At 36.0% G+C, this 27,489-nt stretch overlaps 2 protein-coding genes and 1 pseudogene across 2 annotated transcripts; 1 reads left to right on the forward strand and 2 right to left on the reverse strand.

Annotated features, from left to right (window-relative positions):
• The first annotated feature begins 5,647 nt into the window (after window positions 1-5,647).
• LOC147291030 (bidirectional sugar transporter SWEET17-like) lies at window positions 5,648-13,545 on the forward strand. Its single transcript, XM_086236336.1, has 6 exons — window positions 5,648-5,656; window positions 5,764-5,800; window positions 5,904-6,114; window positions 12,717-12,878; window positions 12,989-13,108; window positions 13,253-13,545. The coding sequence occupies exons 2-6, from the start codon at window positions 5,772-5,774 to the stop codon at window positions 13,418-13,420; spliced, it is 690 nt and encodes a 229-aa protein (XP_086092462.1). The 5' UTR covers window positions 5,648-5,656; window positions 5,764-5,771; the 3' UTR covers window positions 13,421-13,545.
• Window positions 7,258-7,956, reverse strand: LOC147291031 (secreted RxLR effector protein 161 pseudogene; annotated as a pseudogene).
• A 3,764-nt stretch (window positions 13,546-17,309) lies between the features above and the next one.
• Window positions 17,310-18,020, reverse strand: LOC147291032 (uncharacterized). Its single transcript, XM_086235862.1, has one exon. It carries the CDS (start codon window positions 18,018-18,020, stop codon window positions 17,310-17,312), a length of 711 nt encoding a protein of 236 aa, XP_086091988.1.
• Window positions 18,021-27,489: the final 9,469 nt, after the last annotated feature.

The following is a 27,489-nucleotide window of genomic DNA, read 5'->3' on the forward strand; positions in this document are numbered from 1 at the left end:
TCAAAGTGTTTGGGTGCATAGCATATGCACACATTCCAGATGAAAAGAGGAAGAAGCTCGATGATAAAGGTTTGAAGTGTGTCTTTCTTGGAGTCAGTGAACACTCCAAAGCTTACAAATTATTCAACCCAACTACTGATAAGGTAATTACCAGCAGAGATGTGGTTTTTGATGAAGAAAAGATGTGAGACTGGTCTGAAAAAGGCAAGCAGCAACAGCAGCAAACTCTAGCTAACTTTGATGCAGCAGACGACGACGATGGAATTGAAACGCAGCAGCAATCTCTTGACAAAACCCCACCTGCAAATGATCAGCCACCTCAAAATCAACGTCCAAGAAAAAGACCAGCTTGGATGATTGATTATGTAAGTGGAGATGAACTCTCTGATGATGATACCACTGCACACTTTGCTTTGTTTGCAGATTCTACTCCTCTCACATTTGAGGAAGCAGTTGAAGACACAAAATGGCAAGACGCAATGGATGCTGAAATCAAGTCCATTGAAAAGAATGATACATGGGAGCTGACTGATTTACCTAAAGGTCAGAAGACTATTGGCGTGAAGTGGGTTTTTAAAACCAAACTGAATGATAAATGCGAGGTTGACAAGCACAAGGCTCGTTTAGTAGCAAAGGGATACAAGCAAAAATATGGTGTTGACTACAAAGAGGTGTTTGCCCCAGTTGCAAGGCAAGACACAATTCGTTTGGTAATCTCTTTAGCTGCACAAAACTCATGGCCTATTTTTCAATTAGATGTGAAATCTGCCTTTCTATATGGTGAGTTGCAAGAACAGGTGTTTGTAGATCAACCTCCAGGATTTGTGAAGAAAGGCAAGGAGAAAAAGGTTCTTAGATTGAAAAAGGCACTCTATGGGCTGAAACAAGCACCACGAGCTTGGTACAGCCGCATAGATGCATACTTTATCAAACAAGGCTTCCAAAAGTGTCCATATGAACATACTTTGTATGTTAAGGTTGGTAATGAAGGTAAAATACTCATCGTGTGTCTTTATGTTGATGATCTGATTTATACTGGAAGTGATGTTGATATGTTTGATGACTTTAAGAAATCTATGATGAAAGAATTTGATATAAGTGATTTAGGACTGATGCACTACTATCTTGGCATAGAAGTAGTACAATCAGAAGCTGGTATTTTTATTTGTCAGAAGAAATATGTTCAGGAAGTGTTGGAAAAATTTCAGATGCTGAATTGCAACCCAGTTGGGACACCAGCAGAAATAGGATTGAAGATGTGTAAAGATTTTGATGGCAAGAAAGTTGACAGCACTCATTTCAAGCAGATAGTTGGAAGTCTGATGTATCTGACTTCAACAAGGCCTGACATTATGCATTCTGTGAGCATGATAAGCCGATATATGGAGACTCCTACTGAGATGCATCTCAAGGCAGCCAAAAGAATCTTTCGATATTTGAAGGGCACATCTGATTATGGCATTCTTTATAAAAGGAATAAAAAAACAAGTTTTTTTGGTTTTACTGACAGTGATTATGCAGTGGATATTGATGATCGAAAGAGTACTTCCAGAAATGTGTTTTTGATGAGTTCATGTGCCATTTCGTGGTCATCCAAAAAACAGCAAATTGTGACACTTTCAACAACTGAAGCTGAGTTTGTAGCAGCTGCTTCGTGTGCCTGTCAAGCGATTTGGCTAAGACGAATGCTTGAAGTTCTTGACCATCAGCAACAAGGTTCTACAATCATATTTTGTGACAATGTCTCAGCTATAAAGCTTTCGAGGAATCCAGTTATGCATGGAAGAAGCAAACACATAGATGTTCGCTATCATTTCTTGCGTAATCTTTGCATAGATGGTGTGATTGAGTTAGAGTTTTGTAGGAGTGAAGATCAAGTTGCTGATATCCTAACTAAACCTCTCAAACAACCAGTGTTTGTTAAACTCAGAAGCTTGCTTGGAATTTGTTCATCGCAGAACGTAGTTCAAGGGAGGGTACTCGCACAAGAGTGAAGATGAAGTTCAATCCTAAACTGTTTTTTGCAGAAATCAGTTTAAGGGAGGGTGTTAAGATTTATGTTTAATTATGTTGTTCATTTTCAATAAACATTGTGGGCTGTAGTTAGGTGCAGGGCAGACCTAGTCTATAGGAGAATTCCTAATTTGTAGGAGTCATGGTTAGGTTGTTAACCATGTTTGCTTTCAGGTTGTTGTGTCGTGGGTTGTTCCACAAAATCTGCTAAGTGGTGTTAGTGCTACTTGCAGACCAAGCTCTGTTTTTTTATTTAAGTTGTGAACTTTCTTTAGTTAATCAATAAAAAAGGTTGAAGTCTTTCAGTCAACGTTTTTGGTTCAACGATAAGATATTATTCTTTAGCCTTCAAAATATCTTCAACATAGCAAGGAACATTGAAGTTTTCGTGTTAGCCCTAGTTAGGATAAACCAAAACCATATGTATATAAGATTATAAGTTTTAGTAGGAAATTGTTTTTCAATTTTTAGGATTTTTATTTATGTTAATTTTTTTTTTTTTACTTTCGCTTAATAAATATTTCATATGCGTATTGTATTCATTTTTTAGATTATGCTATGAAGTCTCTACAAAAAAATCAATCAAATCAGAAATCGTTTGGTTATGTAACTGTGATCAAATAAACAGACGGTTTTAGTAATTTTTTGATTTACTGTTTATTTATTTGATAACGATTACATGACCAAACAATTTTTAATTTAGTTGATTTTTTACAGAAATAATCTTCAAATAATCTAAAAAATGAACTGTTTCAATCATAAAAATACACTGCGGAATGAAAATAATAAATGAGAATATCGATGAAAAAAATAAAGAGCATTTCCCTTATATGTTTATATGTGTTTATATATTAGATATAAACATATAATAGCAATCCTGCCTAAATCACCCTTTTTATGGACTCTAGCATAGTTGCGTGAGGAAATCTACTTAATTTGATACCAATTAATAGAAACCCATAGGTAGAGTCTGCCCTTACAAAATCAGCTTGCAAGAGAAAGATGTCCAAGACTCATGTACAAAATGTTTTCATATTTTTTCAATGTGAGATATTGGGATCCTAATTAACATAAAATCATACATCTTCATGGCCATAGCACGTACAAAGATTTTGACTGCACGTATCCCTACTTTGTTTGTTCTTTACTTCTTTTCGTTATATAATTTAACGTTATTTATACAAAAAAATACTTCAAGCTTCTTATCAGATTGTGAATGTTGGTGGACCTAATCAAATTTCTAAGAATATTAGAATTTTTGAATTGGTTTGCCAAATAATTTGTTACAGATGTTAATATTTTCTCGTAAAAAATAAATAAAGTTCATCATAATGAGTTTAAATTGGAATTAAATAAAAAATTACCCAAAAAATAACAAATTTGGTGACTCTAATATATAGTACTCTTATTTCCAAGCTTACCAACAATACCAATCTGAAAAATTACCAAAGTTCTTTCATAGATACAAGTTTCGAAGGAAGAAACAACCATAATTAAATTGCCAAAAGAGTCTAATTATTTCGCAAGAAGAAAAGGGAAAAAAGAAAAGAAAGAAATGTTGATATTTTTTATTTTATTTTCAACATCATAGTTGACGCAACATACAGTTCAAAATCAATGGGAAATTGGTGGAGGGGTGCATGGTTGACCAGGCTCACAACAGCAATAACAACTGTGATTTATGCACCTATTCACAACACAGTACCGATGAGAGCTAATATAACACTGCACTATGCAATCTTCAGGATATATACATTGAAATGCCCTTCCATTTTCCTCCTCCTCCTCCATTATTTCATTTGCAAAACCTACAACCAACATTATAATCATTAATGTTCAGACTGTTTTTAAAATGCTGCAAACATTAAAGTGAATTTAAAAAAAAAAAAAACAGAAAATAAAAATCTAAAACCCCAAGTCTCCAACCCAATCCACCCCACCACCCACCACCGGTGATCCCACCTCACCCCATTCCCGGCACCTCCCCTCTTTCCCCCTCTCTTTTTTCCCTCCTTCTTTTTCCTTCCACTACTCTCTCTCTTCGAGCTCCCTCCCTTCTGATCGAACAAAACAATTACAAACTTTTTTTGGCCAAAAAACAATCACAAACTTAATTGTCTTGAAAACATGTATTAATTTGATGCATAATCAAATCCAGGAATAAACCTCTTCCACCAAATAAAGATCTAAACGCCCGGCTAGGGAATCAATCTTGCATTACTGAAAAAGAAAAAACAAGAATATCAGAGGCTGAAGCAAAAATGAATTGAATGAGTAAATTAATTACTAAAATGAGGATTTAGAACTTGCTCTTACATTAGAGGAATTAAAGTCTTGAAGCTGGTCTCACCAGTTGGGATGCCAAATTAATCTCTGATCTCGAGACATCTAATTAAGCATGCAATAATATATTTTGTATAGAAAAACATAATAAATAAAAGGAAAAAAAAAACCAACAATCTATGCCCATATGGTTGTCGAACTGTGCCCCAAGGCCATTAATATCCACATGATCAGCATTCGAAAATTACATGGCCAAGTCTGTGGACCGTGAAAATTTTGTGATATGACAAATTAATGTGTCACAAAATCTTCACGATACACGGGCTATGGCCAAGCAATTAAGGAAAGCATTTACCTTAGCATGTATTCGATGGTCATTGTGTCTAATTACTTTATCAGCATTTAAAAAATTACTTGGTCAAGACCATGGACCGTGAAGATTTTGTGGCGGCAGATTTGTGTCACAAAATCTATACCATCCATGGTCTGTGGCCAAACAATTAAGGAATGCATTTACCTTGGCATGTAGTCCGTGGCCATTGTGTCCAATAACTTCTCTAATAGTGTAAAAGTCAAGCAAATTCTAAGAGTGTAAATCCTAGCGGAGGCTCCATTCCCTTATAAAAGAGGTGGTCAATAAAGATGACCCAAGTAGTAATTCAAATTTGAAGGAGATAAAAAAAAATCAGCTAAATAGTAAGCAAAGGAGATCTGGTTGATTCATGCAAGAAAAAGCAAGAAGATGGGGTGGTTTGTGAGAGCAAAAGATGCTTTGCTTTTTTATTTGAATGGGAGCTGAGAGTCTTTTAAATAGACCAGATCACTCCCTTGCAGTCTCAGTTTCCACAGTCACATGCAAATTTCGCATGAAGCATGAGTTAGATGAAAATGCCAAAAGCATAATTAAATGAACCACCCAACTCACAACAAACACCAACCATATATGGTTCAAATTCAATGCAAGAAGAGTGTTTCTATTTACAAACACTTTATTTATTGTTCACCAGTCACCATGCTGATTTTTTTTCCTCACCCGGCTTTAAGATTTAAAATTAAAACCAAATTAATTCAAAACACTGTATAAAATAATAGTCCCAAGATTAAATGTTTGTCCCAAACTTGAGTGCTAATTAAGATGGACAGATGCAATAAAAACAAGGGTCAATATATAAATGAACAAGTATATATCATGCATTAATATTATCCCATCAGAAACCATACTTTTTGACCACACTAAATAAAGTTGAGATGCAGACAATACCAAAAAAAAAAAAAGAACTAAAGTTGAGATGTAAATTTGAGGATGAAAGATTTTGGTGTTTTGGAGGATGGGTTTTATGTTTTGTTTTTGGGTTGCTAGGTAATATAGAAAGTACTAATAACCCATCTCTCATTTTTGTTTTTGAATTCCTCTGAATTGATATGAAAAGTTGTATATGATCTTAATCTGCATATATCTGTTTTCAGGTAACCTTATGTCAGGATTAGTCTACCTCTCTCCTGCGTAAAGCTCGATCATCATTAATTTACAAGTTACTAATTTAGTTCATATCGATTTTGTTAGTTTTGGAGCAGATTTGACTTAATTCATCTTGAATTGTTTCTAGAAATGTGTTTGTGCGGATTGTGAAGCGAAGATCAACAGAGGAATTTGAGAGTATACCATATGTTAGCAAATTATTGAATGCCTACTTCTGGGTTTACTATGGATTTATTAAGCCTGACAGTGTGCTGGTGGCCACTGTAAATGTTTTTGGTGCTGCTGTTGAGATCGTTTTTCTCACCATATTTCTACTCTTTGCACCACCAAGAATGAAGGTAAGTAAGTTGATTAATTCATCTCCATAATATTGTTTTGATTTTTTAGTATATATTGTTAAACTAAATTTACAGACATAATGAAATACAAGCTGATTAATTACTGCAGACTAACAACCAGTAAGGAATAGAAAAGAAACATACTCGCAGCCATGGATGTCAAGCCTACTCCTGGATGTCAAGCCTTCTCCTGGATGCCAAGTTTTCTCCTTTCACTTGATTTCCTTAATAGCTTACTCAATATGGGACTGAGTTCTTAATGCAAATCGTATCAGTGAAAGCAGGGACTTGGTCCTATTTATATGCACTGCTGTAATCAAAAGTCCTCCCATAAAGGAACTACTCGATTACAACATATACATAGCTGTAGAATAGAAGTCCTTATTTATGTTCATATAGGATTCAATCACCCTACCTGGCAGACTCTTAGTCCTTGTCAAACTTGAATCAGAACTAGACTAGGACAACTGATATTGATCTAATGTGGCCCTTAACTTGGACTACAAGAATACTGAATTGTTGTTTCCTATTCCATATAGGATTAGTCCAATTAGGAAAACTTACATTCTCCCACTTGGACTAATCATTGATGAACAACAAGAACATTATGCAAGCAGTCTAAGCCTTCCTTAGTGATCACATAAGCTCACACTAGATCAAATCTGCAACATGACTCGAGTAATTATCAAAACACATGGAACCATAGAAAAATCTTGCAGTACAGAAAAGGCAAGCATCCCATGACTACCAATGCATATTGAATAATTCCACTAGTCATCTGTAAGAACATAACACAATGTGCTGACCTTAAGATGATTCAAAAACTATAAGCACAACAGTCCTCTTTAACGATTCAAAACAGAATCTAACTAAATGCTTTAATAAAGCTTATGCATTCAAAAGAAAACACATTCCTTATCTGTCAATTAATTAAATTGATCAACACAAATTGAAACTGAAAACTCAATATAATTAAGCTTCTCGAAATGACAGAATTAAAAAAGATGGAAAACAGTAAGTTGATAAATGATGCAATAACTGGAAGTGCACTATACATCATTTCTGCAATTGTCAACAACCTGATGAGTTCACAACTCGAATCAACCAAAGACAAACTTGAAACAAAATAAGACAAAACTCCCACTAGTCTACTGCATCAAAAGACTCTAAGACCCCCATTCTTACAACATGTTCTTTAAAAATACTTATAGGCATAGCTTTAGTAAAGGAATCAGCCAACATGTTGTGTGTATCGATATTAGCCACATTAATCTCTTCCTCTCTAACCTTATCTCTCAGCCAAAAGTACTTGGGGTCAATGTGCCTTGACTTGGTTGATCTTCTATTATTCTTAGCAAAGAAAACTGCAGCTTCATTATCACAGTAAAGTGTCATTGGATTTGCTGCAGAATCCACTACTTGAGTTGCTAGGATAAAATTTCTCAACCATACAGCCTGTGTCCCTGCTTCATAGAGTGCCACAAATTCAGCCTGCATGGTTGAAGTGGTTGTTAGTGTTTGTTTTCCACTTCTCCATGCCACTGCTGCACCAGCCAGCATGAACAAGTAACCTGAAGTCGATTTCCCTTCTTCTTTACTTCTAGCAAAATCAGAATCTGAGTAGCCAATCATTTCAAGTTCACTTGTTCTCTTATAAATCAGCATATAATTTTTAGTCTTCTGCAGGTATCTTAACACCTTCTTTCCTGCAATCCAGTGTGCCAAACCAGGATTGGTCTGATACCTACCTAATATTCCCACTGCATAACCCAAGTCTGGTCTAGTACACACCATTGCATACATCAAGCTGCCCACCAATGAAGCATAAGGCTTGTCATGCATCTGTTCCTTTTCCAAACTAGTTCTAGGACATTGTCCCTTATGAAACAAGTCTCCCTTCTGCATTGGTGCTTCTCCAGGCTTGCAATTTTCCATAGAAAACCTCTTAAGTACTCTGTCGATGTAATTCCTCTGTGACAAACCTAAAAGGCCCTTTTCTCTATCTCTTTTAATCTCAATACCAAGCACAAAACCAGCTTCACCTAAGTCCTTCATCTCGAATTTCTTTGATAAGAAATCCTTGGTTTCTAGAAGTAGGTTCATATCACTACTTGCCAACAATATATCATCAACATACAAAACCAGAAAAATAAATCTGCTCCCACACACCTTAAGATAAATACATTCATCAAGCTTATTTTCTGCAAATCCAAAAGATGTTATGACAATATCAAATTTAAGATACCATTGTCTAGAGGCTTGCTTCAGTCCATAAATGGACTTTTGAAGTTTGCAGACTTGATTTTCATGGCCTTGAGATACAAAACCCTCAGGTTGTGTCATGTAGATGTCTTCCTGTAAATTGCCATTTAAGAAGGCAGTTTTTACATCCATTTGATGTAATTCCAAATCGAAGTGAGCTACTAAAGCCATGATGATTCTAAATGAGTCCTTAGTAGAGACTGGTGAGAATGTCTCATTATAGTCAGTACCAAACCTCTGTGTAAACCCCTTTGCCACTAGCCGAGCCTTATGCCTTTCCACTTTCCCATCTGCCCCCTCTTAGTCTTAAATACCCATTTGCAGCCTATAGGCTTCGAACCTTGAGGTAGATCAGTAAGTTCCCAAACAGAATTGTTGCTCATTGACTGAATTTCAGACTCCATGGCAGCCAGCCAACTGGCTGCATTTGCACTACTGACAGCCTCCTTATAAGTTAAAGGATCATTCTCATTTTCTCCAACATTGTAGTTTATTTCCTACAAATAAACCACATAATCCTCAAATATTGCAGGTCTTCTTTGTCTTTGTGACTGTCTTCTTGGTATTTCTTCACCTGCTGGACCAGCTTGAGCATTGTCAAGATGGAGTTCTTGATGATCCTGGTTGTGTATCACATCAAAATCAAGATTTTCATCCTGAACCTGGAAAGGTAATGGCTGATCTGAAATGGATAAGGGATCTGCCACTAAACTAGTTACATTTATAGGTTCTTCTACAACTTCTTCTACCAATTCTTCAAGGAAAGAACCATTATAATCCTCACTTTTCCGTGGTTCACCATCCTCAATAAACTTGGCTTTATTGGTTTCTAAGATTCTAGTATGATAATAAGGGCAGTAGAATTTGTAGCCTTTTGAGTGTTCTGGAAAACCAATGAAATAGCCACTGACAGTCTTTGGATCTAGTTTGCCTATTTGAGGATTATAGACTTTGGCCTCTGCATTGCAGCCCCAAATGAGTAAGTGTGATAAGCTAGGCTTCCTGTTAGTCCAAAGTTCATAAGGTGTCTTAGGAACAGACTTGCTAGGCACTCGATTGCAAATGTAGTTAGCAGTCTTCAATGCTTCCCCCCATAAAAAATTAGGCAAAGTGCAAGTACTCATCATGCTTCTCACCATATTCAGCAGTGTTCTATTCTTTCTCTCAGCAACACCATTCTGTTCGGGTGTTCCTGGAGTCGTGTATTGAGCAATAATGCCACAGGATTCAAGAAACAGTGCAAATGGACCCTTGTGTTGACCCTTCTCATCATACTTGCCATAGTACTCTCCTCCACGATCTGACCTCACAACCTTAATGGTTTTTCCTAATTGGTTTTCCACCTCAGTTTTAAAGATTTTGAAGGTTTCAAGAGCCTTTGATTTTTTTGAAAGGAGATTTATGTAGCAGTACCTAGAGTAGTCATCTATAAAGGTGATAAAATAGTTGTTTCCACATATGGTTTTAATGGGGAAAGGGCCATAAATATCAGTATGTATAATTTCTAAGAGTTGTCCACTTCGGGTTGAACCCTTCTTTTTGGAGTTAGTCATTTTTCCCTTGATACAAGCTACACAAGTTTGAAAATCAGTAAAATCAAGGTCTGGTAGCAGGTTGTCTTTAGCTAGTTTAAGCAATCTCTCTTGTGAAATGTGACCTAGTCTTTTATGCCATAACATGGATGATTTAACATTAAATTTGGTTCTTTTAGTCCCCACATTACTCTCAACTAAAAAAGTTTCAGTTAAGTAGGTACACTGTAATTGCCAATAATCATCCACAAGTATGGCACATCCAACATAAATAGAATTATCAAACAAGGAGAATTTATTAATGTCAATACTAGATGTCATTCCACACTTAATCAACTTTGAAAGGGAAATCAAATTCCTTCTTATAGAAGGCACAACCAAAACATTGTCTAATTCCAAAATGAAACCTAAATCCAACCTAAGCCTAATAGTTCCTATGGCTTGAACTTCTACTGGTGCTCCATTGCCAACGCAGAGCTTTGCTTCTTCCTTACTTGGACTCCTCTTTCTTTCCAGCCCCTGCATAGAATTGGCAATGTGCACAGGTGAGGCAGTGTCTAACCACCAAGAAAACACAGGTAAGTTAACTAAATTTGATTCTAGCATTGTAAAGACAGTTTTACCTCTTTTAGTTTTCCATTTCTTGTACCTATAGCAGTCCTTCTTCATATGACCCTCCTTATTGCAAAAATAACATTTGAAAATATTGCTTTGGTTGACCTTAAGGTTGGGTGGTGTAGGATTGTTAGAGGTGGAGGCTTTGGCAGTATGATGAGAATTTTGATCCTTCTTAAATCCTTGCTTAGCATTCTTGTCAAAATTCCTTTTCGGGTTTGCTTTTACCATAAGATTTACAGTATGATCACTCTCCTTTTTCAGCCTTTCTTCTTCCAAAACACAGTAGCCAATCAACTCATTCACAGTCCACTTATCCCTTTGAGTATTATAAGTGTGTTGAATCTGACCATACTTAGGAGGTAAAGCATTCAGTGCAGTCCACACCAAATAGCCATCAGAAATTGGCATGTCTAAGCTTGTCAGTCTTGCAGCCACATCAACCATCTTCAAAATGAATTCCCTTACACTTCCAGTGCCATCAAACTTCATGTTGGTGAACATATGCAAAAGGCTTCCAGTCTCTGCCTTTTCAGATTCCATAAATTTTTCAGTGATGGATTGCATGAAGTCTTTAGCAATCTCAGACTCTAGAATTCCCCCTCTAATGGTCTCACTCATGGCCCTCTTCATTATCAACAAAGAGAGCCTATTGCACTTCTGCCATTTCTCATACTTAGACTTCAGTTCTGGTGTACTGTCATCAGCTATCACAGGGCAATCCTCCCTTAGAGCTAAATCGATTTCAGCTAAGCCTAGATAAATCTCTAGGTCTTGTTTCCACTTCTTAAAGTTAGTTCCATTGAGTGGTTCTATGCTAGCAAGGCTAAAAGATGCTGCAGAAAAATGAACTTGAATTTTAATGTTTTGAAAAATGAAACAAGCAGAAGAGTCCCATATTTTGAACTTTAAATCTGTCATTGTATCTCACCTTTGAGCAGAGACCACAAAGAAAAATAAACCATATAACCAGCTTCAACAGACATATCCAGCATTATAATTCTTTCAACACCTTTAGGCAGTAGCAAAGACTTATAAAGAAAATCATATGTTTGCTTGGACTGTAATATGCTAATTCTATCCAAGAATTCAAGTAAAGTTTAAACCTCCTTTGGGAGAACCATTTACATGATCAAGAAAGAATTACAATTTGATCTATTCCCTTTTGTCTAGAAAGTTTGAATAAAATTATTACTTTGGTAATACAAGATACTAAATTTTCTAGACATTATTCTTTGATCGAGTATTATGTTGCAGTATATAGTTAAATACTGGTCTGGTAGGATAATATGCTAAGAACGCAGAAAACTAATAAAAATTAGCATATGACAAGTTCTTTAATATATCAAAAGTTGATATGTAGTATGAAACAAGAATCTCATGCATTCAAACTAACCATTCATACAAGTAATTAATTAAAACAGCAGCAGCGGAATCCCAGAATCAAAAATTAATTAAAACTTGCATATAGTTTGCAGTATGCTATAAGAGTCTTATCAATATGAATATGAAGAACAACAACAATATAATACATAGCAGAGGATTAATACATTATAATCATGGAAGTCAGTCAATCAGTAATGACATGGAAAGATTTCAAAACGTGTGTGAGGTGGCTCTGATACCACATGTTAAACTAAATTCACAGACATAATGAAATACAAGCTGATTAATTACTGCAGACTAACAACCAGTAAGGAATAGAAAAGAAACATACTCGCAGCCATGGATGTCAAGCCTACTCCTGGATGTCAAGCCTTCTCCTGGATGCCAAGTCTTCTCCTTTCACTTGATTTCCTTAATAGCTTACTCAATATGGGACTGAGTTCTTAATGCAAATCGTATCAGTGAAAGCAGGGACTTGGTCCTATTTATATGCACTGCTGTAATCAAAAGTCCTCCCATAAAGGAACTACTCGATTACAACATATACATAGCTGTAGAATAGAAGTCCTTATTTATGTTCATATAGGATTCAATCACCCTACCTGGCAGACTCTTAGTCCTTGTCAAACTTGAATCAGAACTAGACTAGGACAACTGATATTGATCTAATGTGGCCCTTAACTTGGACTACAAGAATACTGAATTGTTGTTTCCTATTCCATATAGGATTAGTCCAATTAGGAAAACTTACATATATCTGAGATTTGTATAAGTTACTATTACATTGATGGTCATATATGATCTTAGGCTAGAACTGCCATACTTGTTGTAGTTCTTGATGTGATGTTTCCAGCAGCAGCAATTTTGCTTACTCAGTTTCTGCTACATGGAGATAAGAGGATTGATGTTGCAGGAATATTGTGTGTGGTGTTCAGCTTGATTGCATATGCTTCCCCTCTTTCAGCTATGGTAAGAGTACTTTTAAGACTTTTAATTGTTTTTTATTGTTATTATATATAATGTGTGCTTTTTTCAAGTAAAGATGCCTATTAATATAGGCTAAAATTTGTAATGTGTAGAAAACAGTAGTGAGATTAAAGAATGTGGAGTACATGCCTTTCCTTCTCTCATTCATCCTTTTCTTAAATGGAGGAGTTTGGACAGTGTATTCCATTCTTGCAAAAGACTTGTTTGTTGGAGTAAGTATTAATTCCTAGCTACCAAAACATCATATATTCTATAAATCCATTTATTATTGACTTTAGTATTTGTGTCTTTATTAACAATTTTGACATGATTAATGCCACAATATTGTTATTAACAATTAGGTCAACCATTTGCAGATTCCAAATGGGACTGGATTTTTCCTTGGAACTGCTCAGCTGATTCTCTATGCAATATACTGGAAACCTAAGCCAACCAAGCAAGTATTTGACAATTTAGAGGATCAACATATCAGTGAAGCACTCATCCCAGCTTCAAACCCATTGCAGGGTAATAGTGATAGCTAGGAGTGTAGTTTCATAGAAGGAATTAAGCCGGCCAGTATATATTGGCCAAGGTAAGAAAGAAAGAAGAGGACTGAATGTTAAATTAATCATGCCTTTTTTGATGAGATAATATCATATATGTTTAATTTTTTTCATAGGAAATTAATGAATTCATTAAGAACAGATCAAATCATTGTTTAGCAAAGAAGAGAGCCAAAGTGGCCATTTCTCAACCCCAAACATGAAATTCAGAACATGGCAAAACAAACTTAGAATAAAGAGTGAACAACATATATAGTTGCAAAATCTAGTTTAATTAGGGGGACAAAATTTTGCTAGAAATTATAGTATCTGTTACAAACTTACAATTTTTATGAGGAAGCAAATATTTTGCTACTCTTAAAGAAAAGTTGTGTGGGTCACACTCTAAGGTATATTTTACTTAGGACATTATGGCTGCTTTCTATCCTGGTGTCATATACTCTCACAATGAATCCTATAGGCACTGGAACCACAATAGTACCTTCATGTCACATGGGTTTTTTGCATGCCCACCCTTAACCTTTAATTAGGTGATTCACCTTCCCTATTCATATATGCATACATATAGCTTAGCACTTTTTCTCTTAGGCTTATCTCGATTTCTCTATCCAAAATTCTTTTTTGGTATACATAATACACCATCCTAAATTGAGATTGACCTCTTCGAGTTGCCAGTCATGAAACTCTCACCTAATAAGGATTCATTAATAATTGAGGGTACCATGACAGTATTTTACTATTTTTGGTAGGTGATAATTAAATTGGGTGAAAGTTATTTTGAACAACCTTACAAGATCGAAGGGCCACATGTCCTTCCCTCTTAAAAGTTAGGGTCATTGAGAGATAATTGTAGTAGAATAAGTCTTTTTTTTTTTGGGCAAATAGGAACTTCATAAAGCCCAGCACGGGCAAAGGAGGAACAACAAACATAACAGAGGAAAACAAGGGGCCATAAAATGCAAACAAGATAAAAAACCAGCAGCAAAACCAGCTGGCTGAAACAGACTAACGCAAAAGCCAAAAAAGAGTTCCAAGATTTGGAAAAGGGGAGACGCTGCGAGGGCACAGGTCGACCAAATCAAGAAACTCCAGTTACATCTCTGTCGGAGGACATGGTAGACCGTCGCGGGATAGAACAAAGACGAGGGAGGATGGGGGTCGATCGACCCAATTATCTGGGCACATCCTCCTGCGAGCTAGGGCGGCAATGCAATCTGCTGCCAAGTTGGTTATCTTGGGGGACCAAGTCCAAACTGCCGAGGTGAAGTAAGTCTTCGAGCGACGAATAGCGGCTAGGATTGGATACAGAGTCCATCTTACCCTCTCAATTTTTCCAGAAATACAATTAATGAGATTCTTACAATCTGACTCAAAAATGACTTCTTTGTAGTTGTTTTTTTGGGCGAGGAGATTGGCTTCCAAAGCAGCTGAAGCTTCAGCTTCCAAGGCCGAAGAGGCGTAATTTGCTTTAGCAATACCATCAAGAAGTAGGCCTCGGTAGTCACGGGCTATAACCCCAATCCCAGCGCAAGAGGTGGCAGGGTCCCAAGCACCATCAAAGTTGATTTTAATAGTGCCTAGTGCAGGGGGACTCCATTTGGGTCTAAGATGTTGAGCCGCACTCGGGTCAGTAGACCTGCAGGGGGGCGTTGAGGGCCTAAGTGGGGCTTGGGTGTCTCTGGCTACGGACGAAGAGGCTTCTCTAAATTCCATAGCAGCAGCTTCGGCGACTTGAGCAGTGGAGAACGGTGACGGAGTCACAGTCTCATACACAAACTTATTTCTGCCTTTCCAAATATGCCAACAGAGGAAAGCCATTCTAGTAAGGAGCCACTCTTCATCATCCTTTGTAGTACCTGCAGGGAAAGTTAGAGTAGCAAACCACTGGGCAATATTTGTAATTTCATTACATTGAATTTTGTACGTAAAGCTGCTGCAGAACCAAGCTCCCCTGGCCCAGGGGCATAAAAATAACAAATGCTCTATTGTTTCTGGGGCTTCATTACAAACACTGCACATGGGAGAATGCAAAACTCTGCGCCTGAACAGGTTGTTGAAAACTGGGAGGGCATTGCTCAAACACTTCCAAAGGAACATTTTGATCTTAGGGAGCACCTTAATGGACCAAACCTTCCGCCATGTTGAAGACTCAATCTGATAGGAAGTACCGATGCCTCTCGGAATAGATCTTGAAGAAAGGGAGTGGGCTAGAGAGTACCCCGATTTGACAGAGTAGATTCCATTAGTGTTGGTTGGCCAGATGAGTCTGTCGTTTAGGTCTTCAGGGCCCAGAGGGATCTTAGCAATTGCTTGTCTTGTATGAACATTAAAGAAGTCCTGAAAGGGGGAGAGGTTCCAATTTCGCTCTGACCAGTCAATTAAAGACTCCACTTTCTCAGGCAGAGAGGCATCCTCCGCCCTTCGAATTCTTCCTCCTTCCAAATTTGGAATCCATTTATCCTCCCAAATGTTGATGTCTTTGCCATTTCCTACCTGCCAGATAGTCTCTTCAGCCAATAAGTCCCTGCCTATGAGTAAGCTGCTCCAAGCCCAAGAGGCTTTAGACCCTTTCTTAGCGGTGAGAAGCTCCCCTCTTGGGTAGTAGATGCTTTTCATGATTCTTGCGCACAGAGAGTCAGGGCTTTGGATAAGTCTCCAGCATTGCTTTGCTAAGAGAGCATCATTGAAGTCCAATAAGGATTTGAAGCCAAGACCTCCCATCTCCTTAGGGTCACACATAGAGGGCCAGGACTTCCAATGGATTTTCCTATTATCATTTGACTGACCCCACCAGAATTTGCAAATAAGGGAGTCAATTTCGACACAAAGACCTTTTGGAAACCGGAAGCAGTGCATGGGAAAGTTTGGAATAGCATAGGCCACTGCCTTAATTAGGACCTCTCGCCTAGCACTATTCAGCGTTTTATGCTTCCACCCTGTAATTTTTGCCTTAACTCTTTCTTTTACAAACCCCAGAGCACTTTTTTCGAACGACCCCATAAGGTAGGGAGGCCCAAATAATTGCCTAGATCCGCTGCCTCCTCAACAGAGAGAATTGAGCACACCTCCCGCTTTAGCTCTAAGGGTGTATTAGGGGAAAAAAAGAGATTAGATTTCTGAAAATTAACGAGTTGGCCTGAGGCATGACAAAAAACATCAATAATTTGCCGAAGTCTACGACAATTTGGAGGAGTAGCTTGGAGAAATAAGAGTGAGTCATCCGCAAAGAATAGGTGTGATAAGGCTGGCCCACTTTGACCAAGAACAATGCCATCCAGTCTTCTATTCACCATCTCCTGATTAAGCATAGATGAAAGAGCATCCATAACAAAAAGGAAAAGGTATGGTGAAAGAGGATCACCCTGTCTTATACCCCGCGACGGCTTAAAGAAGTTACCCTTCTTTCCATTAATATTAACAACCAAAGTCACAGATTTCACGCAATTCATCACGAGGCAGGCCCATTTAGGATCAAAACCCATCTTAAGCATTACTGCCTCAAGGAAGTCTCATTCCACCCTATCATAGGCTTTGTTCATATCTAGCTTTAAGCCCATTTCAAAAACCCCACCAGATTTCTTGAGCTTTAAATGATGATAAGCTTCATGCGCAATAAGAATATTATCCTGGATTTGATGATCTAAAACAAATGCGCTTTGATTTTAAGAGATAATCAGTGGTAGGATGATCTTGAGCCGATTTGTGAGAACCTTAGCCAAAATCTTATAAGAAAAATTACATAGGCTAATTGGCCTAAAGTGGGTCAAGGAGTCCGGGTCTGGGATCTTGGGCACCAGCACGATATTTGTCTTGTTCATTTCTTCCACAAGTGGACCCCCATTTAAAAAATCCAAAGCTGCGGTACCAATTAAGTCTCTTTGACTTCATCAATGCTGAAAGGCCTAAGAAGATCTTGGTTCATTTCCAAAGTGACCACCGGTTGAACATACCCAAGAGCACAGCCAAAATCCCTTGGTCCTGTAGAGGAGAATAAATCCTTGAAGAAGAGCTCAAACTCCTTTCTTATATTGTTTTCTCCCTGCACCCAGCCACCTTCATTTGATTGAATTTTTAAAATTCTGTTTTTTTGTCGCCTCATGAGGGTCGTAAGGTGGAAGAATTTTGAGTTCTGGTCTCCCTCCTTGAGCCAGTTGAGGCGAGATCGTTGCTTCCAATACAACTCTTCACGATCCCATAGAACTTCCACTTTCTTCTGGAGTTTTTGGACGCGATCCCAATTAGACAGGGAATCTTGTATGTTCTCTAGCTCAAGAAGACACTTCTCAATCCCTTTCCTATTGTTGCCAAATTTCTTTCTGCTCCAAGTAATCAGCTCAGCTTTGCATGACTCCAGCTTCTTTATCCACTGCCATCCAGGAGGCCCCAAAACATGTTTAGACCAGCCTCTATTGACAATGCAGTTGCAATCCTCGTCCTTTGCCCAGTAGGCTTCGAATTTGAAAGGTCTGGGGCGACGCATAAGGGGAGGATCCGTATGGATGATGATAGGTAAGTGATCCGAGCCAAAAAAAGGGCCATGGAACACAGATGTCTCTGGCCAATAATTCAGCCAGTCCATATTTACTACTGCTCGGTCAAGGCGGCATTTGATGAGCCCCACTTCCAGCCAAAATCGACGCCAAGTGAATTTGGGTCCTTTAAATCCAAGATCGCAGAGGCTTTGCTACTCCATAAAGTCCCTTAAGAATCTTTTCTTGTTGAAATCCCAATCTCTGCCACCTTCTTTTTCATGGGGGCAACAGTTTCATTAAAGTCTCCAGCACATATCCACGGGCCTTCAAAGCCATTTCCAAAATTCTCTAAATCTGCCCAGAAAACCTGCTTCTCATTTTCTCTGCATGGGCCATAAATCCACGTCATTCTCCAGACTTGCTCATCGTTTTGTTGGACCAGGGTGTCAATTTTGTGTTTCGATGACATTTCAATTGAGACAGTAATCGAATCCTTCCACCAGAGAGCAAGACCTCCACCCCTATTCTCAGGGTTCACATACCAAGAGTACTGATAGTTAAACCTTCTGCGCAGTTCTTCCATCCTATCCCCTTTCGACCAAGTCTCCGAAAGGAATAGGATAGACGAGCTATATTTCCGGATTAGCTCCCGGAGAGCATGAACCGTCGAGGATTGCCCGATACCTCGACAGTTCCATGCGAGGTAGATCATGGCGCCCCCGTGGCTGATTCTGGCCAGCCACCACAGCCTTGGACTTCCATGTCCACTTTTGACAAATTTGAGGTAGAAAGAGCATTGTCAGTGCATGCCAAAGTTTCATGTGGCACTGAACAGATAGGAACTTCCAGAAGGTCCTCCTCATTGAGTTCAAAACGGGGTTGGGGTGTACCTCCCCCTCGTCTTCCTCGTCCACGCCTTCCCCGCCCACTACCACATGGGTTCAGACTAGTACTCTTAAAAACATCTGTAAAGGGGTTTTTGGGTTTTTTTGGTTTTGGGCTTTTTGGAGGGGTGGTAAGACGTTTTGAAGAAGATTTTCTTGTGTTGAAAGGAAGAGTGGGGCTAGAAAGGGTAAGGGGGTTTGGTATAGCTGTTGGTGTTTTAATTGAGAAGTTGAGTGTTTGGGTAATGGGAGAGGTGGTAGAGTTTGAGAGGGGGGTTAAGGAAGAGTCTCCAGAGGAAGGGTCAATCCCAGGAGAGGGAGGTGGGGTTAAAGGGTGAAAGGTAGAAGAGACCTCAGTATTGGTGATTGGGCCCCGGAAAAGAGAAGATAGGGAAGCCAAATCCTCAAGCAAAGCAGGTGCTACAACCAGGTCACCCTTGATAGGGGTTGGGAAAATAGAGTGAAGATGAATATAACTATAGGGTGGAGGGAGGTGTGGGGTTAGAGAAATCTTTTGTTGGCTTTTAGAAACTAGGGTGTTTTGGTTTAAAGGTAGGAGAGAGATTTGGGTGGGATTTGTGCTGCTGCCTCCTCGTTGTGATCGAAGCATCTCATTGGTTAAGGATTGGGTTTTGGGTTTTGTGAGAACAGTTTGACTTTGTAAAGGTTGTAGGTTGTCTAGGGAGGAGGGACAAGGTTGGGATTGGTAGGGGTACAGGTCCAATAGCAGGGGTTGAGTGTTGAGGAGTTCCTGAGTATGAAGTAAGTCAACATCCGACAACTCAGAGTCTTCAGGCTTTCCACACCCGTCCAAACTGCGCCTGCCTGTACTGCAGTCACCAGCAAAAGCCTTGCTTGTCCTGTCACTTTCACAATCACGTGACATTTGACTACCCGTTGGGCTTTGTGGAAACGGATTTGAAATTTGAAATCTATCACCAGGTCGTCGGCGGGTAGTCTGGCGTCTAGCCGCCACACGCGATGGTTGATTCTCGTGTGTAGTTTTCCGACGAATGGCCGGGACTGACATCCATTCTCCATACATTACACCAGGTGGTAGCTGTGTGACTGGGAATGGACAACCACTGCTGTGCCCCACTCTGCCACAGCGAAAACAGAGTTTAGCCAAATTCTCAAAGCAGAATTCAACCCACGATTCTGAGCGGCCGTCGTCTCGTGGAAGATTGAAGCCTGGGGGGAGGGGTCTTCGTCCATCAAAGAGGATCTTTGCGCGAACGAAACTGCATGCTCCATCTGCGTTGTAGTAGAATAAGTCTAAATGAGAGACACCTTATACAAAATACAACTTTCAAAAAATTGATGAATTGGTTCAGTAAGTTTTCGTTAGTTAATATATGAATTTAAATTATTTTTTTGTTCGTAACTAACTTGAAATACTCCTTATTGTTGGTAGATGTATTTGTACTTGAACCTAAATCTTACTATAATATTATATTATTATGCATGCAATTCTTTTTTCTTTTTTTTGTCATGTGGAAACTTCATTAAGAGAAGGCACAAAGGCCCAAATAGAAACAAACAAGCCAAACGGCCCAGACGCCTAAGCTGAGCTTGTAGCATTGAGAGAATGGCTTTTCTTAAGTAACATAAGCCATCGTTGGCCAAAAAAAAAAAAGTAACATAAGCCATCTCTCGAAAACTATTGAAAAGTCCCTAATAAAGTGAGCGTTATATATATATATGGGAAGACGATTTTCGCACTCTTTTTTTTTCTGTTTGCACTTCATCTCCTTTTTTAATGTATTTTGTATATTTTTATTATATATTTTTCCAAATTTACCCTTTATGGCTGTTGGATTTTTATTTTAATTACTTTCAATAATGATTATTTTTTCCTAAATTATCTTATATTTATTAAAAAAATAAAAATAAGTAATTTTATATCACCCTCGCTGTATCTTCTTCAGATTGCATCTATTTGCCTTCTATGCCATTTTTTTTTTCTTTTGTGAACCAGTCTTTTACGTGCTTTCAATCATCATTTTATACTTCATTAGAAAAATATTTAGCCTGTCATATTTTTTTTCGTTTTCTTCATGAGGGTCATGATTTATATATCTTCTTCTTTTGATGGTGGGTTTTGTGTTATGAAATTAATTGGGATTTTCAATTAGTCCACTCCCTCATTTTTGAGTCTTTTGACACTGCCAAGAAAAATGTCCTCATGCCAAGCAACCACTACTTATTTGTAGCATATTTGATTTTTGAAAAATTGAATGTTAAATGACAGTTTAATAAGAAAAAAGAGATGTACTATATCATGAAGACGGACAGAAGTGTATAGAATTACATAAGTTTTTCTTCCTTTTTAAAAGAGAGTTATAACAATAGATATATTATTATGACAGTTTTAAAAAAATAAATATGTAGGATTTAATGTTGTATAGGCCGGTGACATTCTATAATTAAAAGCCAAAGGGTATACTTGGAAAATAAATAATAAAAATATATACAGACATTTAAAAAAATAAGAAGGAGTGCAAATGGAGAAAAGAAGAGTGTGAAAATCACCTCCCATATATATATATTTTATCAAAAGCCCTTAAAAATACATTGACGGATGCGGGTTTGTACTTTAGAAAAATAGTTTTGGGTCGGAATTATTCACCTATCGCTTGGTACTGTAATGTAGTAATAATTTCAAATGTTACTGCAGTGCAAAAAAAAAAAAAAAATTTCCCCTATTTCCTACGTATTTTTTATTATTGGGTCTTATTTGAGTGTGTTTAACTGTTTATGCATAATTTAGTATATTTTAAAAGATTTATAAGGTTAAATTTAGAATTTAGAATTTCTTAAAATGATACATGTGTAACTACACTACAAAATAGTGCTATACAGTGTAGTACCAAGCGCTCGGCACATTTTTTTGTCTTTTAAGGATGAAAATCCTCCGTATGGTCATTTTGAGTTTGTAAGTATAGATTAGGGTTGAAAGCCCAAATAATTTTTTATGTTTTTTCTGTTAAGAAATATTTTTAAGGAATTCTAATTTATATAATAAACAAAATTAAACTTTATTGGGAAATAAACATTTTTAAACACAAAAAAACGCAAAACTTTAAAGAAAAAAACAAAAAAATGGAGCCTGGAGTGGGCCTTGGACTGGGCAGGCGGCAGGCCGGGCCTGGACTGTTTTTCATGCCTTCAGTTTTTGTCTTGTTGATCAAATATTGACAAAAATCTGCAAATCAAAGTATCAAACACTAGGTTTCAAAAAAAAAAAATATATATATATATATATACACACTAAAGGAAGCAAATATTTTGCTACCCTTAAAGAAAAGTTGTGTGGGTCACACTCTAAGGTATATTTTACTTAGGACATTATGGCTGCTTTCTATCCTGGTGTCATATACTCTCACAATGAATCCTATAGCCCTGTAGGCACTGGAACCACAATAGTGCCTTCATGTCACATGGGTTTGTTGCATGCCCACCCTTAACCTTTAATTAGGTGATTCACCTTCCCTATTCATATATGCATACATATAGCTTAGCACTTTTTCTCTTAGACTTATCTCGATTTCTCTATCCAAAATTCTTTTTTGGTATACATAATACACCATCCTAAATTGAGATTGACCTCTTCGAGTTGCCAGTCATGAAACTCTCACCTTATAAGGATTCATTAATAATTGAGGATGCCATGACAGTATTTTACTATTTTTGGTAGGTGATAATTAAATTGGGTGAAAGTTATTTTGAACAACCTTACAAGATCGAAGGGCCACATGTCCTTCCCTCTTAAAAGTTAGGGTCATTGAGAGATAATTGCAGTAGAATAAGTCTAAATGAGAGACACCTTATACAAAATACAACTCCCAAAAAGTTGATGAATTAGTTCGGTAAGTTTTCATTAGTTAATGTATGAATTTGAATTATTTTTTTGTTTGTAACTAATTTGAAATATTCCTTATTGTTGGTGGATGTATTTGTATTTGAACCTAAATTTTACTATAATATTATATTTTTTATTTTTGAGTCTTATTTGAGTGTGTTTATGCATGATTTAGTATATTTTAGAAAATTTATGAGGTTAAAATTTAGAGTTTAGAATTTTTTAAAATAATATATGTGTAACTGCACTGCAAAATAGTACTATATAGTGTAGTACCAAGTGCTCGGCACATTACAAAATACAACTCCCAAAAAGTTGATGAATTAGTTCGGTAAGTTTTCATTAGTTAATGTATGAATTTGAATTATTTTTTTGTTCGTAACTAATTTGAAATACTCCTTATTGTTGGTGGATGTATTTGTATTTGAACCTAAATTTTACTATAATATTATATTTTTTATTTTTGAGTCTTATTTGAGTGTGTTTATGCATGATTTAGTATATTTTAGAAAATTTATGAGGTTAAAATTTAGAATTTAGAATTTTTTAAAATAATATATGCGTAACTGCACTGCAAAATAGTACTATACAGTGTAGTACCAAGCGCTCGGCACATTTTTTTTGTCTTTTAAGGATGAAAATCCTCCATATGGTCATTTTGAGTTTGTAAGTATAGATTAGGGTTGAAAGCCCAAATAATTTTTTATGTTTTTTCTGTTAAGAAATATTTTTAAGGAATTCTAATTTATATAATAAACAAAATTAAACTTGATTGGGAATATAAACATTTTTAAACACAAAAAAAGGTAAAACTTTAAAGAAAAAAACAAAAAAATGGAGCCTGGAGTGGGCCTTGGACTGGGCAGGCGGCCGGCCGGGGCTGGACTGTTTTTCAAGCCTTCAGTTTTTTATCAAATATTGACAAAAATCTGCAAATCAAAAGTATCAAACACTAGTTTGGCCCAAAAAAAAAAGTATCAAACACTAGGTTTCAAAAATATATATATATATATATATATGCTAAACACTAGATCTCATTCTCTGTGTGTGTGGTTTGTTCAAGGAAATATTGTCCTATGAATCTAATTAATTAAGAAATATCCCAAGATTTTCTGAAGCATGCCAACTCGAATCCAAAATCCCACACATTCGTTGGATTAGAAAATGTGTAATCCCCAAAAGTTTTGATTCAAGTGGTGCATTGTTTGATGGCATATATATAGCTCACTGAAAACTGTACCTTAAAAAACTAAATTAGCTCCAAAAACTAAATCACTAATAAACTTGGTGTAAAAGACCTTAATCAAGCATTTATGAAATACAAAAGACAAGGCCAGCCACCTAATGAGAAGGAATGTGTTACCTAAAACAATAAAACATGCAAAACAAACTATAGAATCAATTACCTAAAAAAATTTTGATTTGTTCTTTAGAAGCACTTCAAAAATCATCTCTTATTGCTTGGTCTTTTTATATCAGCTCTCCACTGAATAAAAAGAAAAAGAAAAAAGAAAAAATAGATACAAAACTATGAATGCTGCTAGATTCAGTTGTTTTGTTTGGCTTGCTCACACATATATATATATAATATATGTGTGGGTGTCAGTCCAGCTGTTACAATTAATCAAATAGAACATCTTTCAAGTAAACAGGTAGGTGGTTCAATCAACTTGAAGAAATGTGAGAAATCTTAAATCATTCTATGTAACAATACATTTTAAAATCTTAAATAATATATATTCCGTACGTATGGAGATACGTGTGCTGAAGAAAAATATTACTGTTAATTATGATCACCGAATTTAAAGAATATGTTTCGCTGTTTTTTAAAGATTAATAAAATATACAACCTAGCACATGATGTGAATATAGACATGAATGTATACACTCTTAAATTTGTATTCATCCCAATATGTGTGCCTATGAAAATTCACTTTGATAATATAATATTAATATTTTTTCCCTGCTCAAAATAAAATACAAATAACTCTTTTTTATATTACAAGGAGGGGAGAGGGTTCGAACCGGCCGGGTGTGCAGGGGAGCTATTGTCCTCGACCAATTAGGCTAACCCCATTTTATGGTAAAATACGAATAACTAAAACCTAAATTTCATAATTAGCTTCATCAATATTCCTTTGATTTTTTTTCCATAATTTTTTGTAATATATATGTTTGACATAATTTTATGCAATGATTTTATTATATTGATCCTATATATTAGAGGGCAATGCTTCGGTCACACCACACTTTAAAAATTTGTGTTCAGTAGTGTAGACTCAGGATCAGAATCATTCATTCTTTAGATCATTTATTAAAGATCATTTCTACAAAAAAAAAAAATATAATCAGAAATTATTTGATTATATAACGATTATCGAATAAACTAAATAAATAGACAGTTTGTATTTAAAGAACTTATTGACCAAACTGTTCATTTATTTAATTTATTTGATAATAATTATATAACTAAATAATTTTTAATTAAATTGATCTTTTATAAAGATGATCTTTAATAAATAATTTTAAAAACAAACAATTTTGATCCTAAATTTGCATCGCCGAACAAAAAATTTTAGGTGTGGTGTGATCTACAGGGATGTGACCCAAGCATTAAATTCACATATGTTGATGCGCTAGTAGCCTTAAACTAATAGGGATGCACAATCCAAACGATTTGGAAGGATATATATATATATATATATATATCTCTCTCTCTCTCTCTCTCTTTTTTAATAAAGCCATCTGGGTTTATGACATCATTCTGGGAATTCACCAGTAGATATATATCATTATCACAAATTACAATAATTAATAGTAATAAAAATAGAGAATTCTATATATCTCCATCACCCTCGATAGAAGACATGAACATATAAGTAAAACTTAGAGAGAATGTCCACGATTTAGGGGACCACAGCCAACGTACTAAAAATAATTAACTCGACTTTATTGCATGATATTAATACTTTTATAATATATACGTGCATGTATCAACGTTTTAATGATGAGGTATTTTCAGTTGTTGGGAGTTCAATGCATATTATGGGGAATTTAGGCCCATCTCCTAATTCTTGTCAAAAGAGAATGTACTGATAATATATAATCAATTATATATGTTAGTTATTAGTTATTACTTTTTTGATACACTTGAAGATACATTGCATAAGTTCACAGAATGTTATATGAGGTAGTTCCAAACCCTATCTCATAAACCGACTAACCATATAATTTGATCCAAACCCTTTTAAAATAGAGTTGTTTATTAATTGATCAATTATATTACTAGCCATTCTCTAAATTAATTAATTTAATTTTTATATGCTATATTAAAGGAATATATAACTTACTAATTAAAATTCTCTAACTAATCCAAAACGCAAACGCAAAAAAAAAAAAAAAAAAAAAACACTAAATGTTCAATGTTCGAACACTCTATATACATAGTAATATTTTTTTATGAAACAATCTGATATGTTTAGACTGTTATTCATAATAGATGAGTAAGTGAAATTAATCATGGTTTTTTTTATATAACAAAAGTAGTGAAATCATGTTTTGAATATGCAAACTTAATTAGCATTAAAATACCAACTAGTTATTGATTTATTAGTATTTCTCTTTATTCTCCATAATAAGTTTGAATATTCATCCCCAAATAAAAAAGGACAAATAACCATTTTGGTCACTGTAGCTAGTTTGGCCCTCTTTTCAGTTTCGGCCCTATTTTTTTAAATTAAATTATTGTAGTTTAGATTTTGTTAGAATCAAGTCCAAAACTAAAAATATAAAATTTTCATGTGAAAACCACATGCAATATTACCCTTACCAGTTTAGGAGCAAAAAGGTTATAAAATTCATACAATTGTACTCCCACATTGATAAAGTAAGGATTTTACCGTCTAAATTTGGACGAAATTTTAATTTTAAATTTGATTTTAACAAAATATAGTAAACTACAAATACTTAATGAAAAAAATTAAAATAATATGGACGAAATTAACAAGCCAATAACATTACACATTAAATTATGTTAACATTTAAATAAATCAGATGCAAGCCTCAATCACATACATTCCCATGCAAACTAAACTACTTAATTGATTGAAATGCTAACCACACATAGAATGTGTGAAATCTCTAAAGAGAAAAGAAAATAGAAAAAGAGTGACATGAGCAACACCTAAACTTATTGACCATGTTATGACACAAACAAGGTTTTTGACTTTTTTGTTTTTGTTTACTATCATTTGAAAGCTCAAGTGGGTTGGCCAAAAAAGAAAAGAAAAGAAAGCTAAAGTGGGTCCTCCTCCATCATCCTTTTGTCCAAGCCTTGGCTTACTTTCAATGGAGACAGGAGTCACATAGCTCCAATTTTCAAGAGGATAAATGGATTGGGGGGGGGAGATAAGTTGATGTCCAATAAACTCCAAAGCTCATGTGCATTTTCTCAACATAAATTAAAGACAAAAGACAAAAGAGCTCATGCATGTACATAGCCTTGCTTTAACTAATAATATTGGTCAATTTTTGAGGATTAATTTGTCCTCAAGTCACTTTCCTATCAGATTTCATGGGTTTCTTTGCACAACTTATTTGTCAAGATACATAGGTACATACATTATATAATTTGATATCTATTTACAATATTTTAGACAACTTGATGGTTTTTTATCCCCCTCATCACCATATCCTGAATTTTAAACTAAGAAAAAGAAATGTTATGTGGTGATTTTTGATAAAAGATAAATATTGCTTTTCCACAAGTTTCTCCATTCCCCCTACTTTATGGTAAGAACTAAGAAATTGGATAATCTTACAATTAATTTG

The sequence above is a fragment of the Dryas octopetala genome, chromosome 3, assembly GCF_963921425.1.
Source record: "Dryas octopetala chromosome 3, drDryOcto1.1, whole genome shotgun sequence".
In the NCBI taxonomy this organism is placed as follows: Eukaryota; Viridiplantae; Streptophyta; class Magnoliopsida; order Rosales; family Rosaceae; genus Dryas; species Dryas octopetala.

Excerpts from the sequence above, each read along its gene's own strand:
- LOC147291032 (XM_086235862.1), bottom strand. The coding sequence starts at position 18,020 with ATGGACTGGCTGAATTATTGGCCAGAGACATCTGTGTTCCATGGCCCT.
- LOC147291030 (XM_086236336.1), top strand. The coding sequence starts at position 5,772 with ATGTCAGGATTAGTCTACCTCTCTCCTGC. Across the intron at positions 5,801-5,903 it reads TTAGTCTACCTCTCTCCTGC|AAATGTGTTTGTGCGGATTG; the intron begins GTAAAGCTCGAT and ends AATTGTTTCTAG. Across the intron at positions 12,879-12,988 it reads CTTCCCCTCTTTCAGCTATG|AAAACAGTAGTGAGATTAAA; the intron begins GTAAGAGTACTT and ends TGTAATGTGTAG.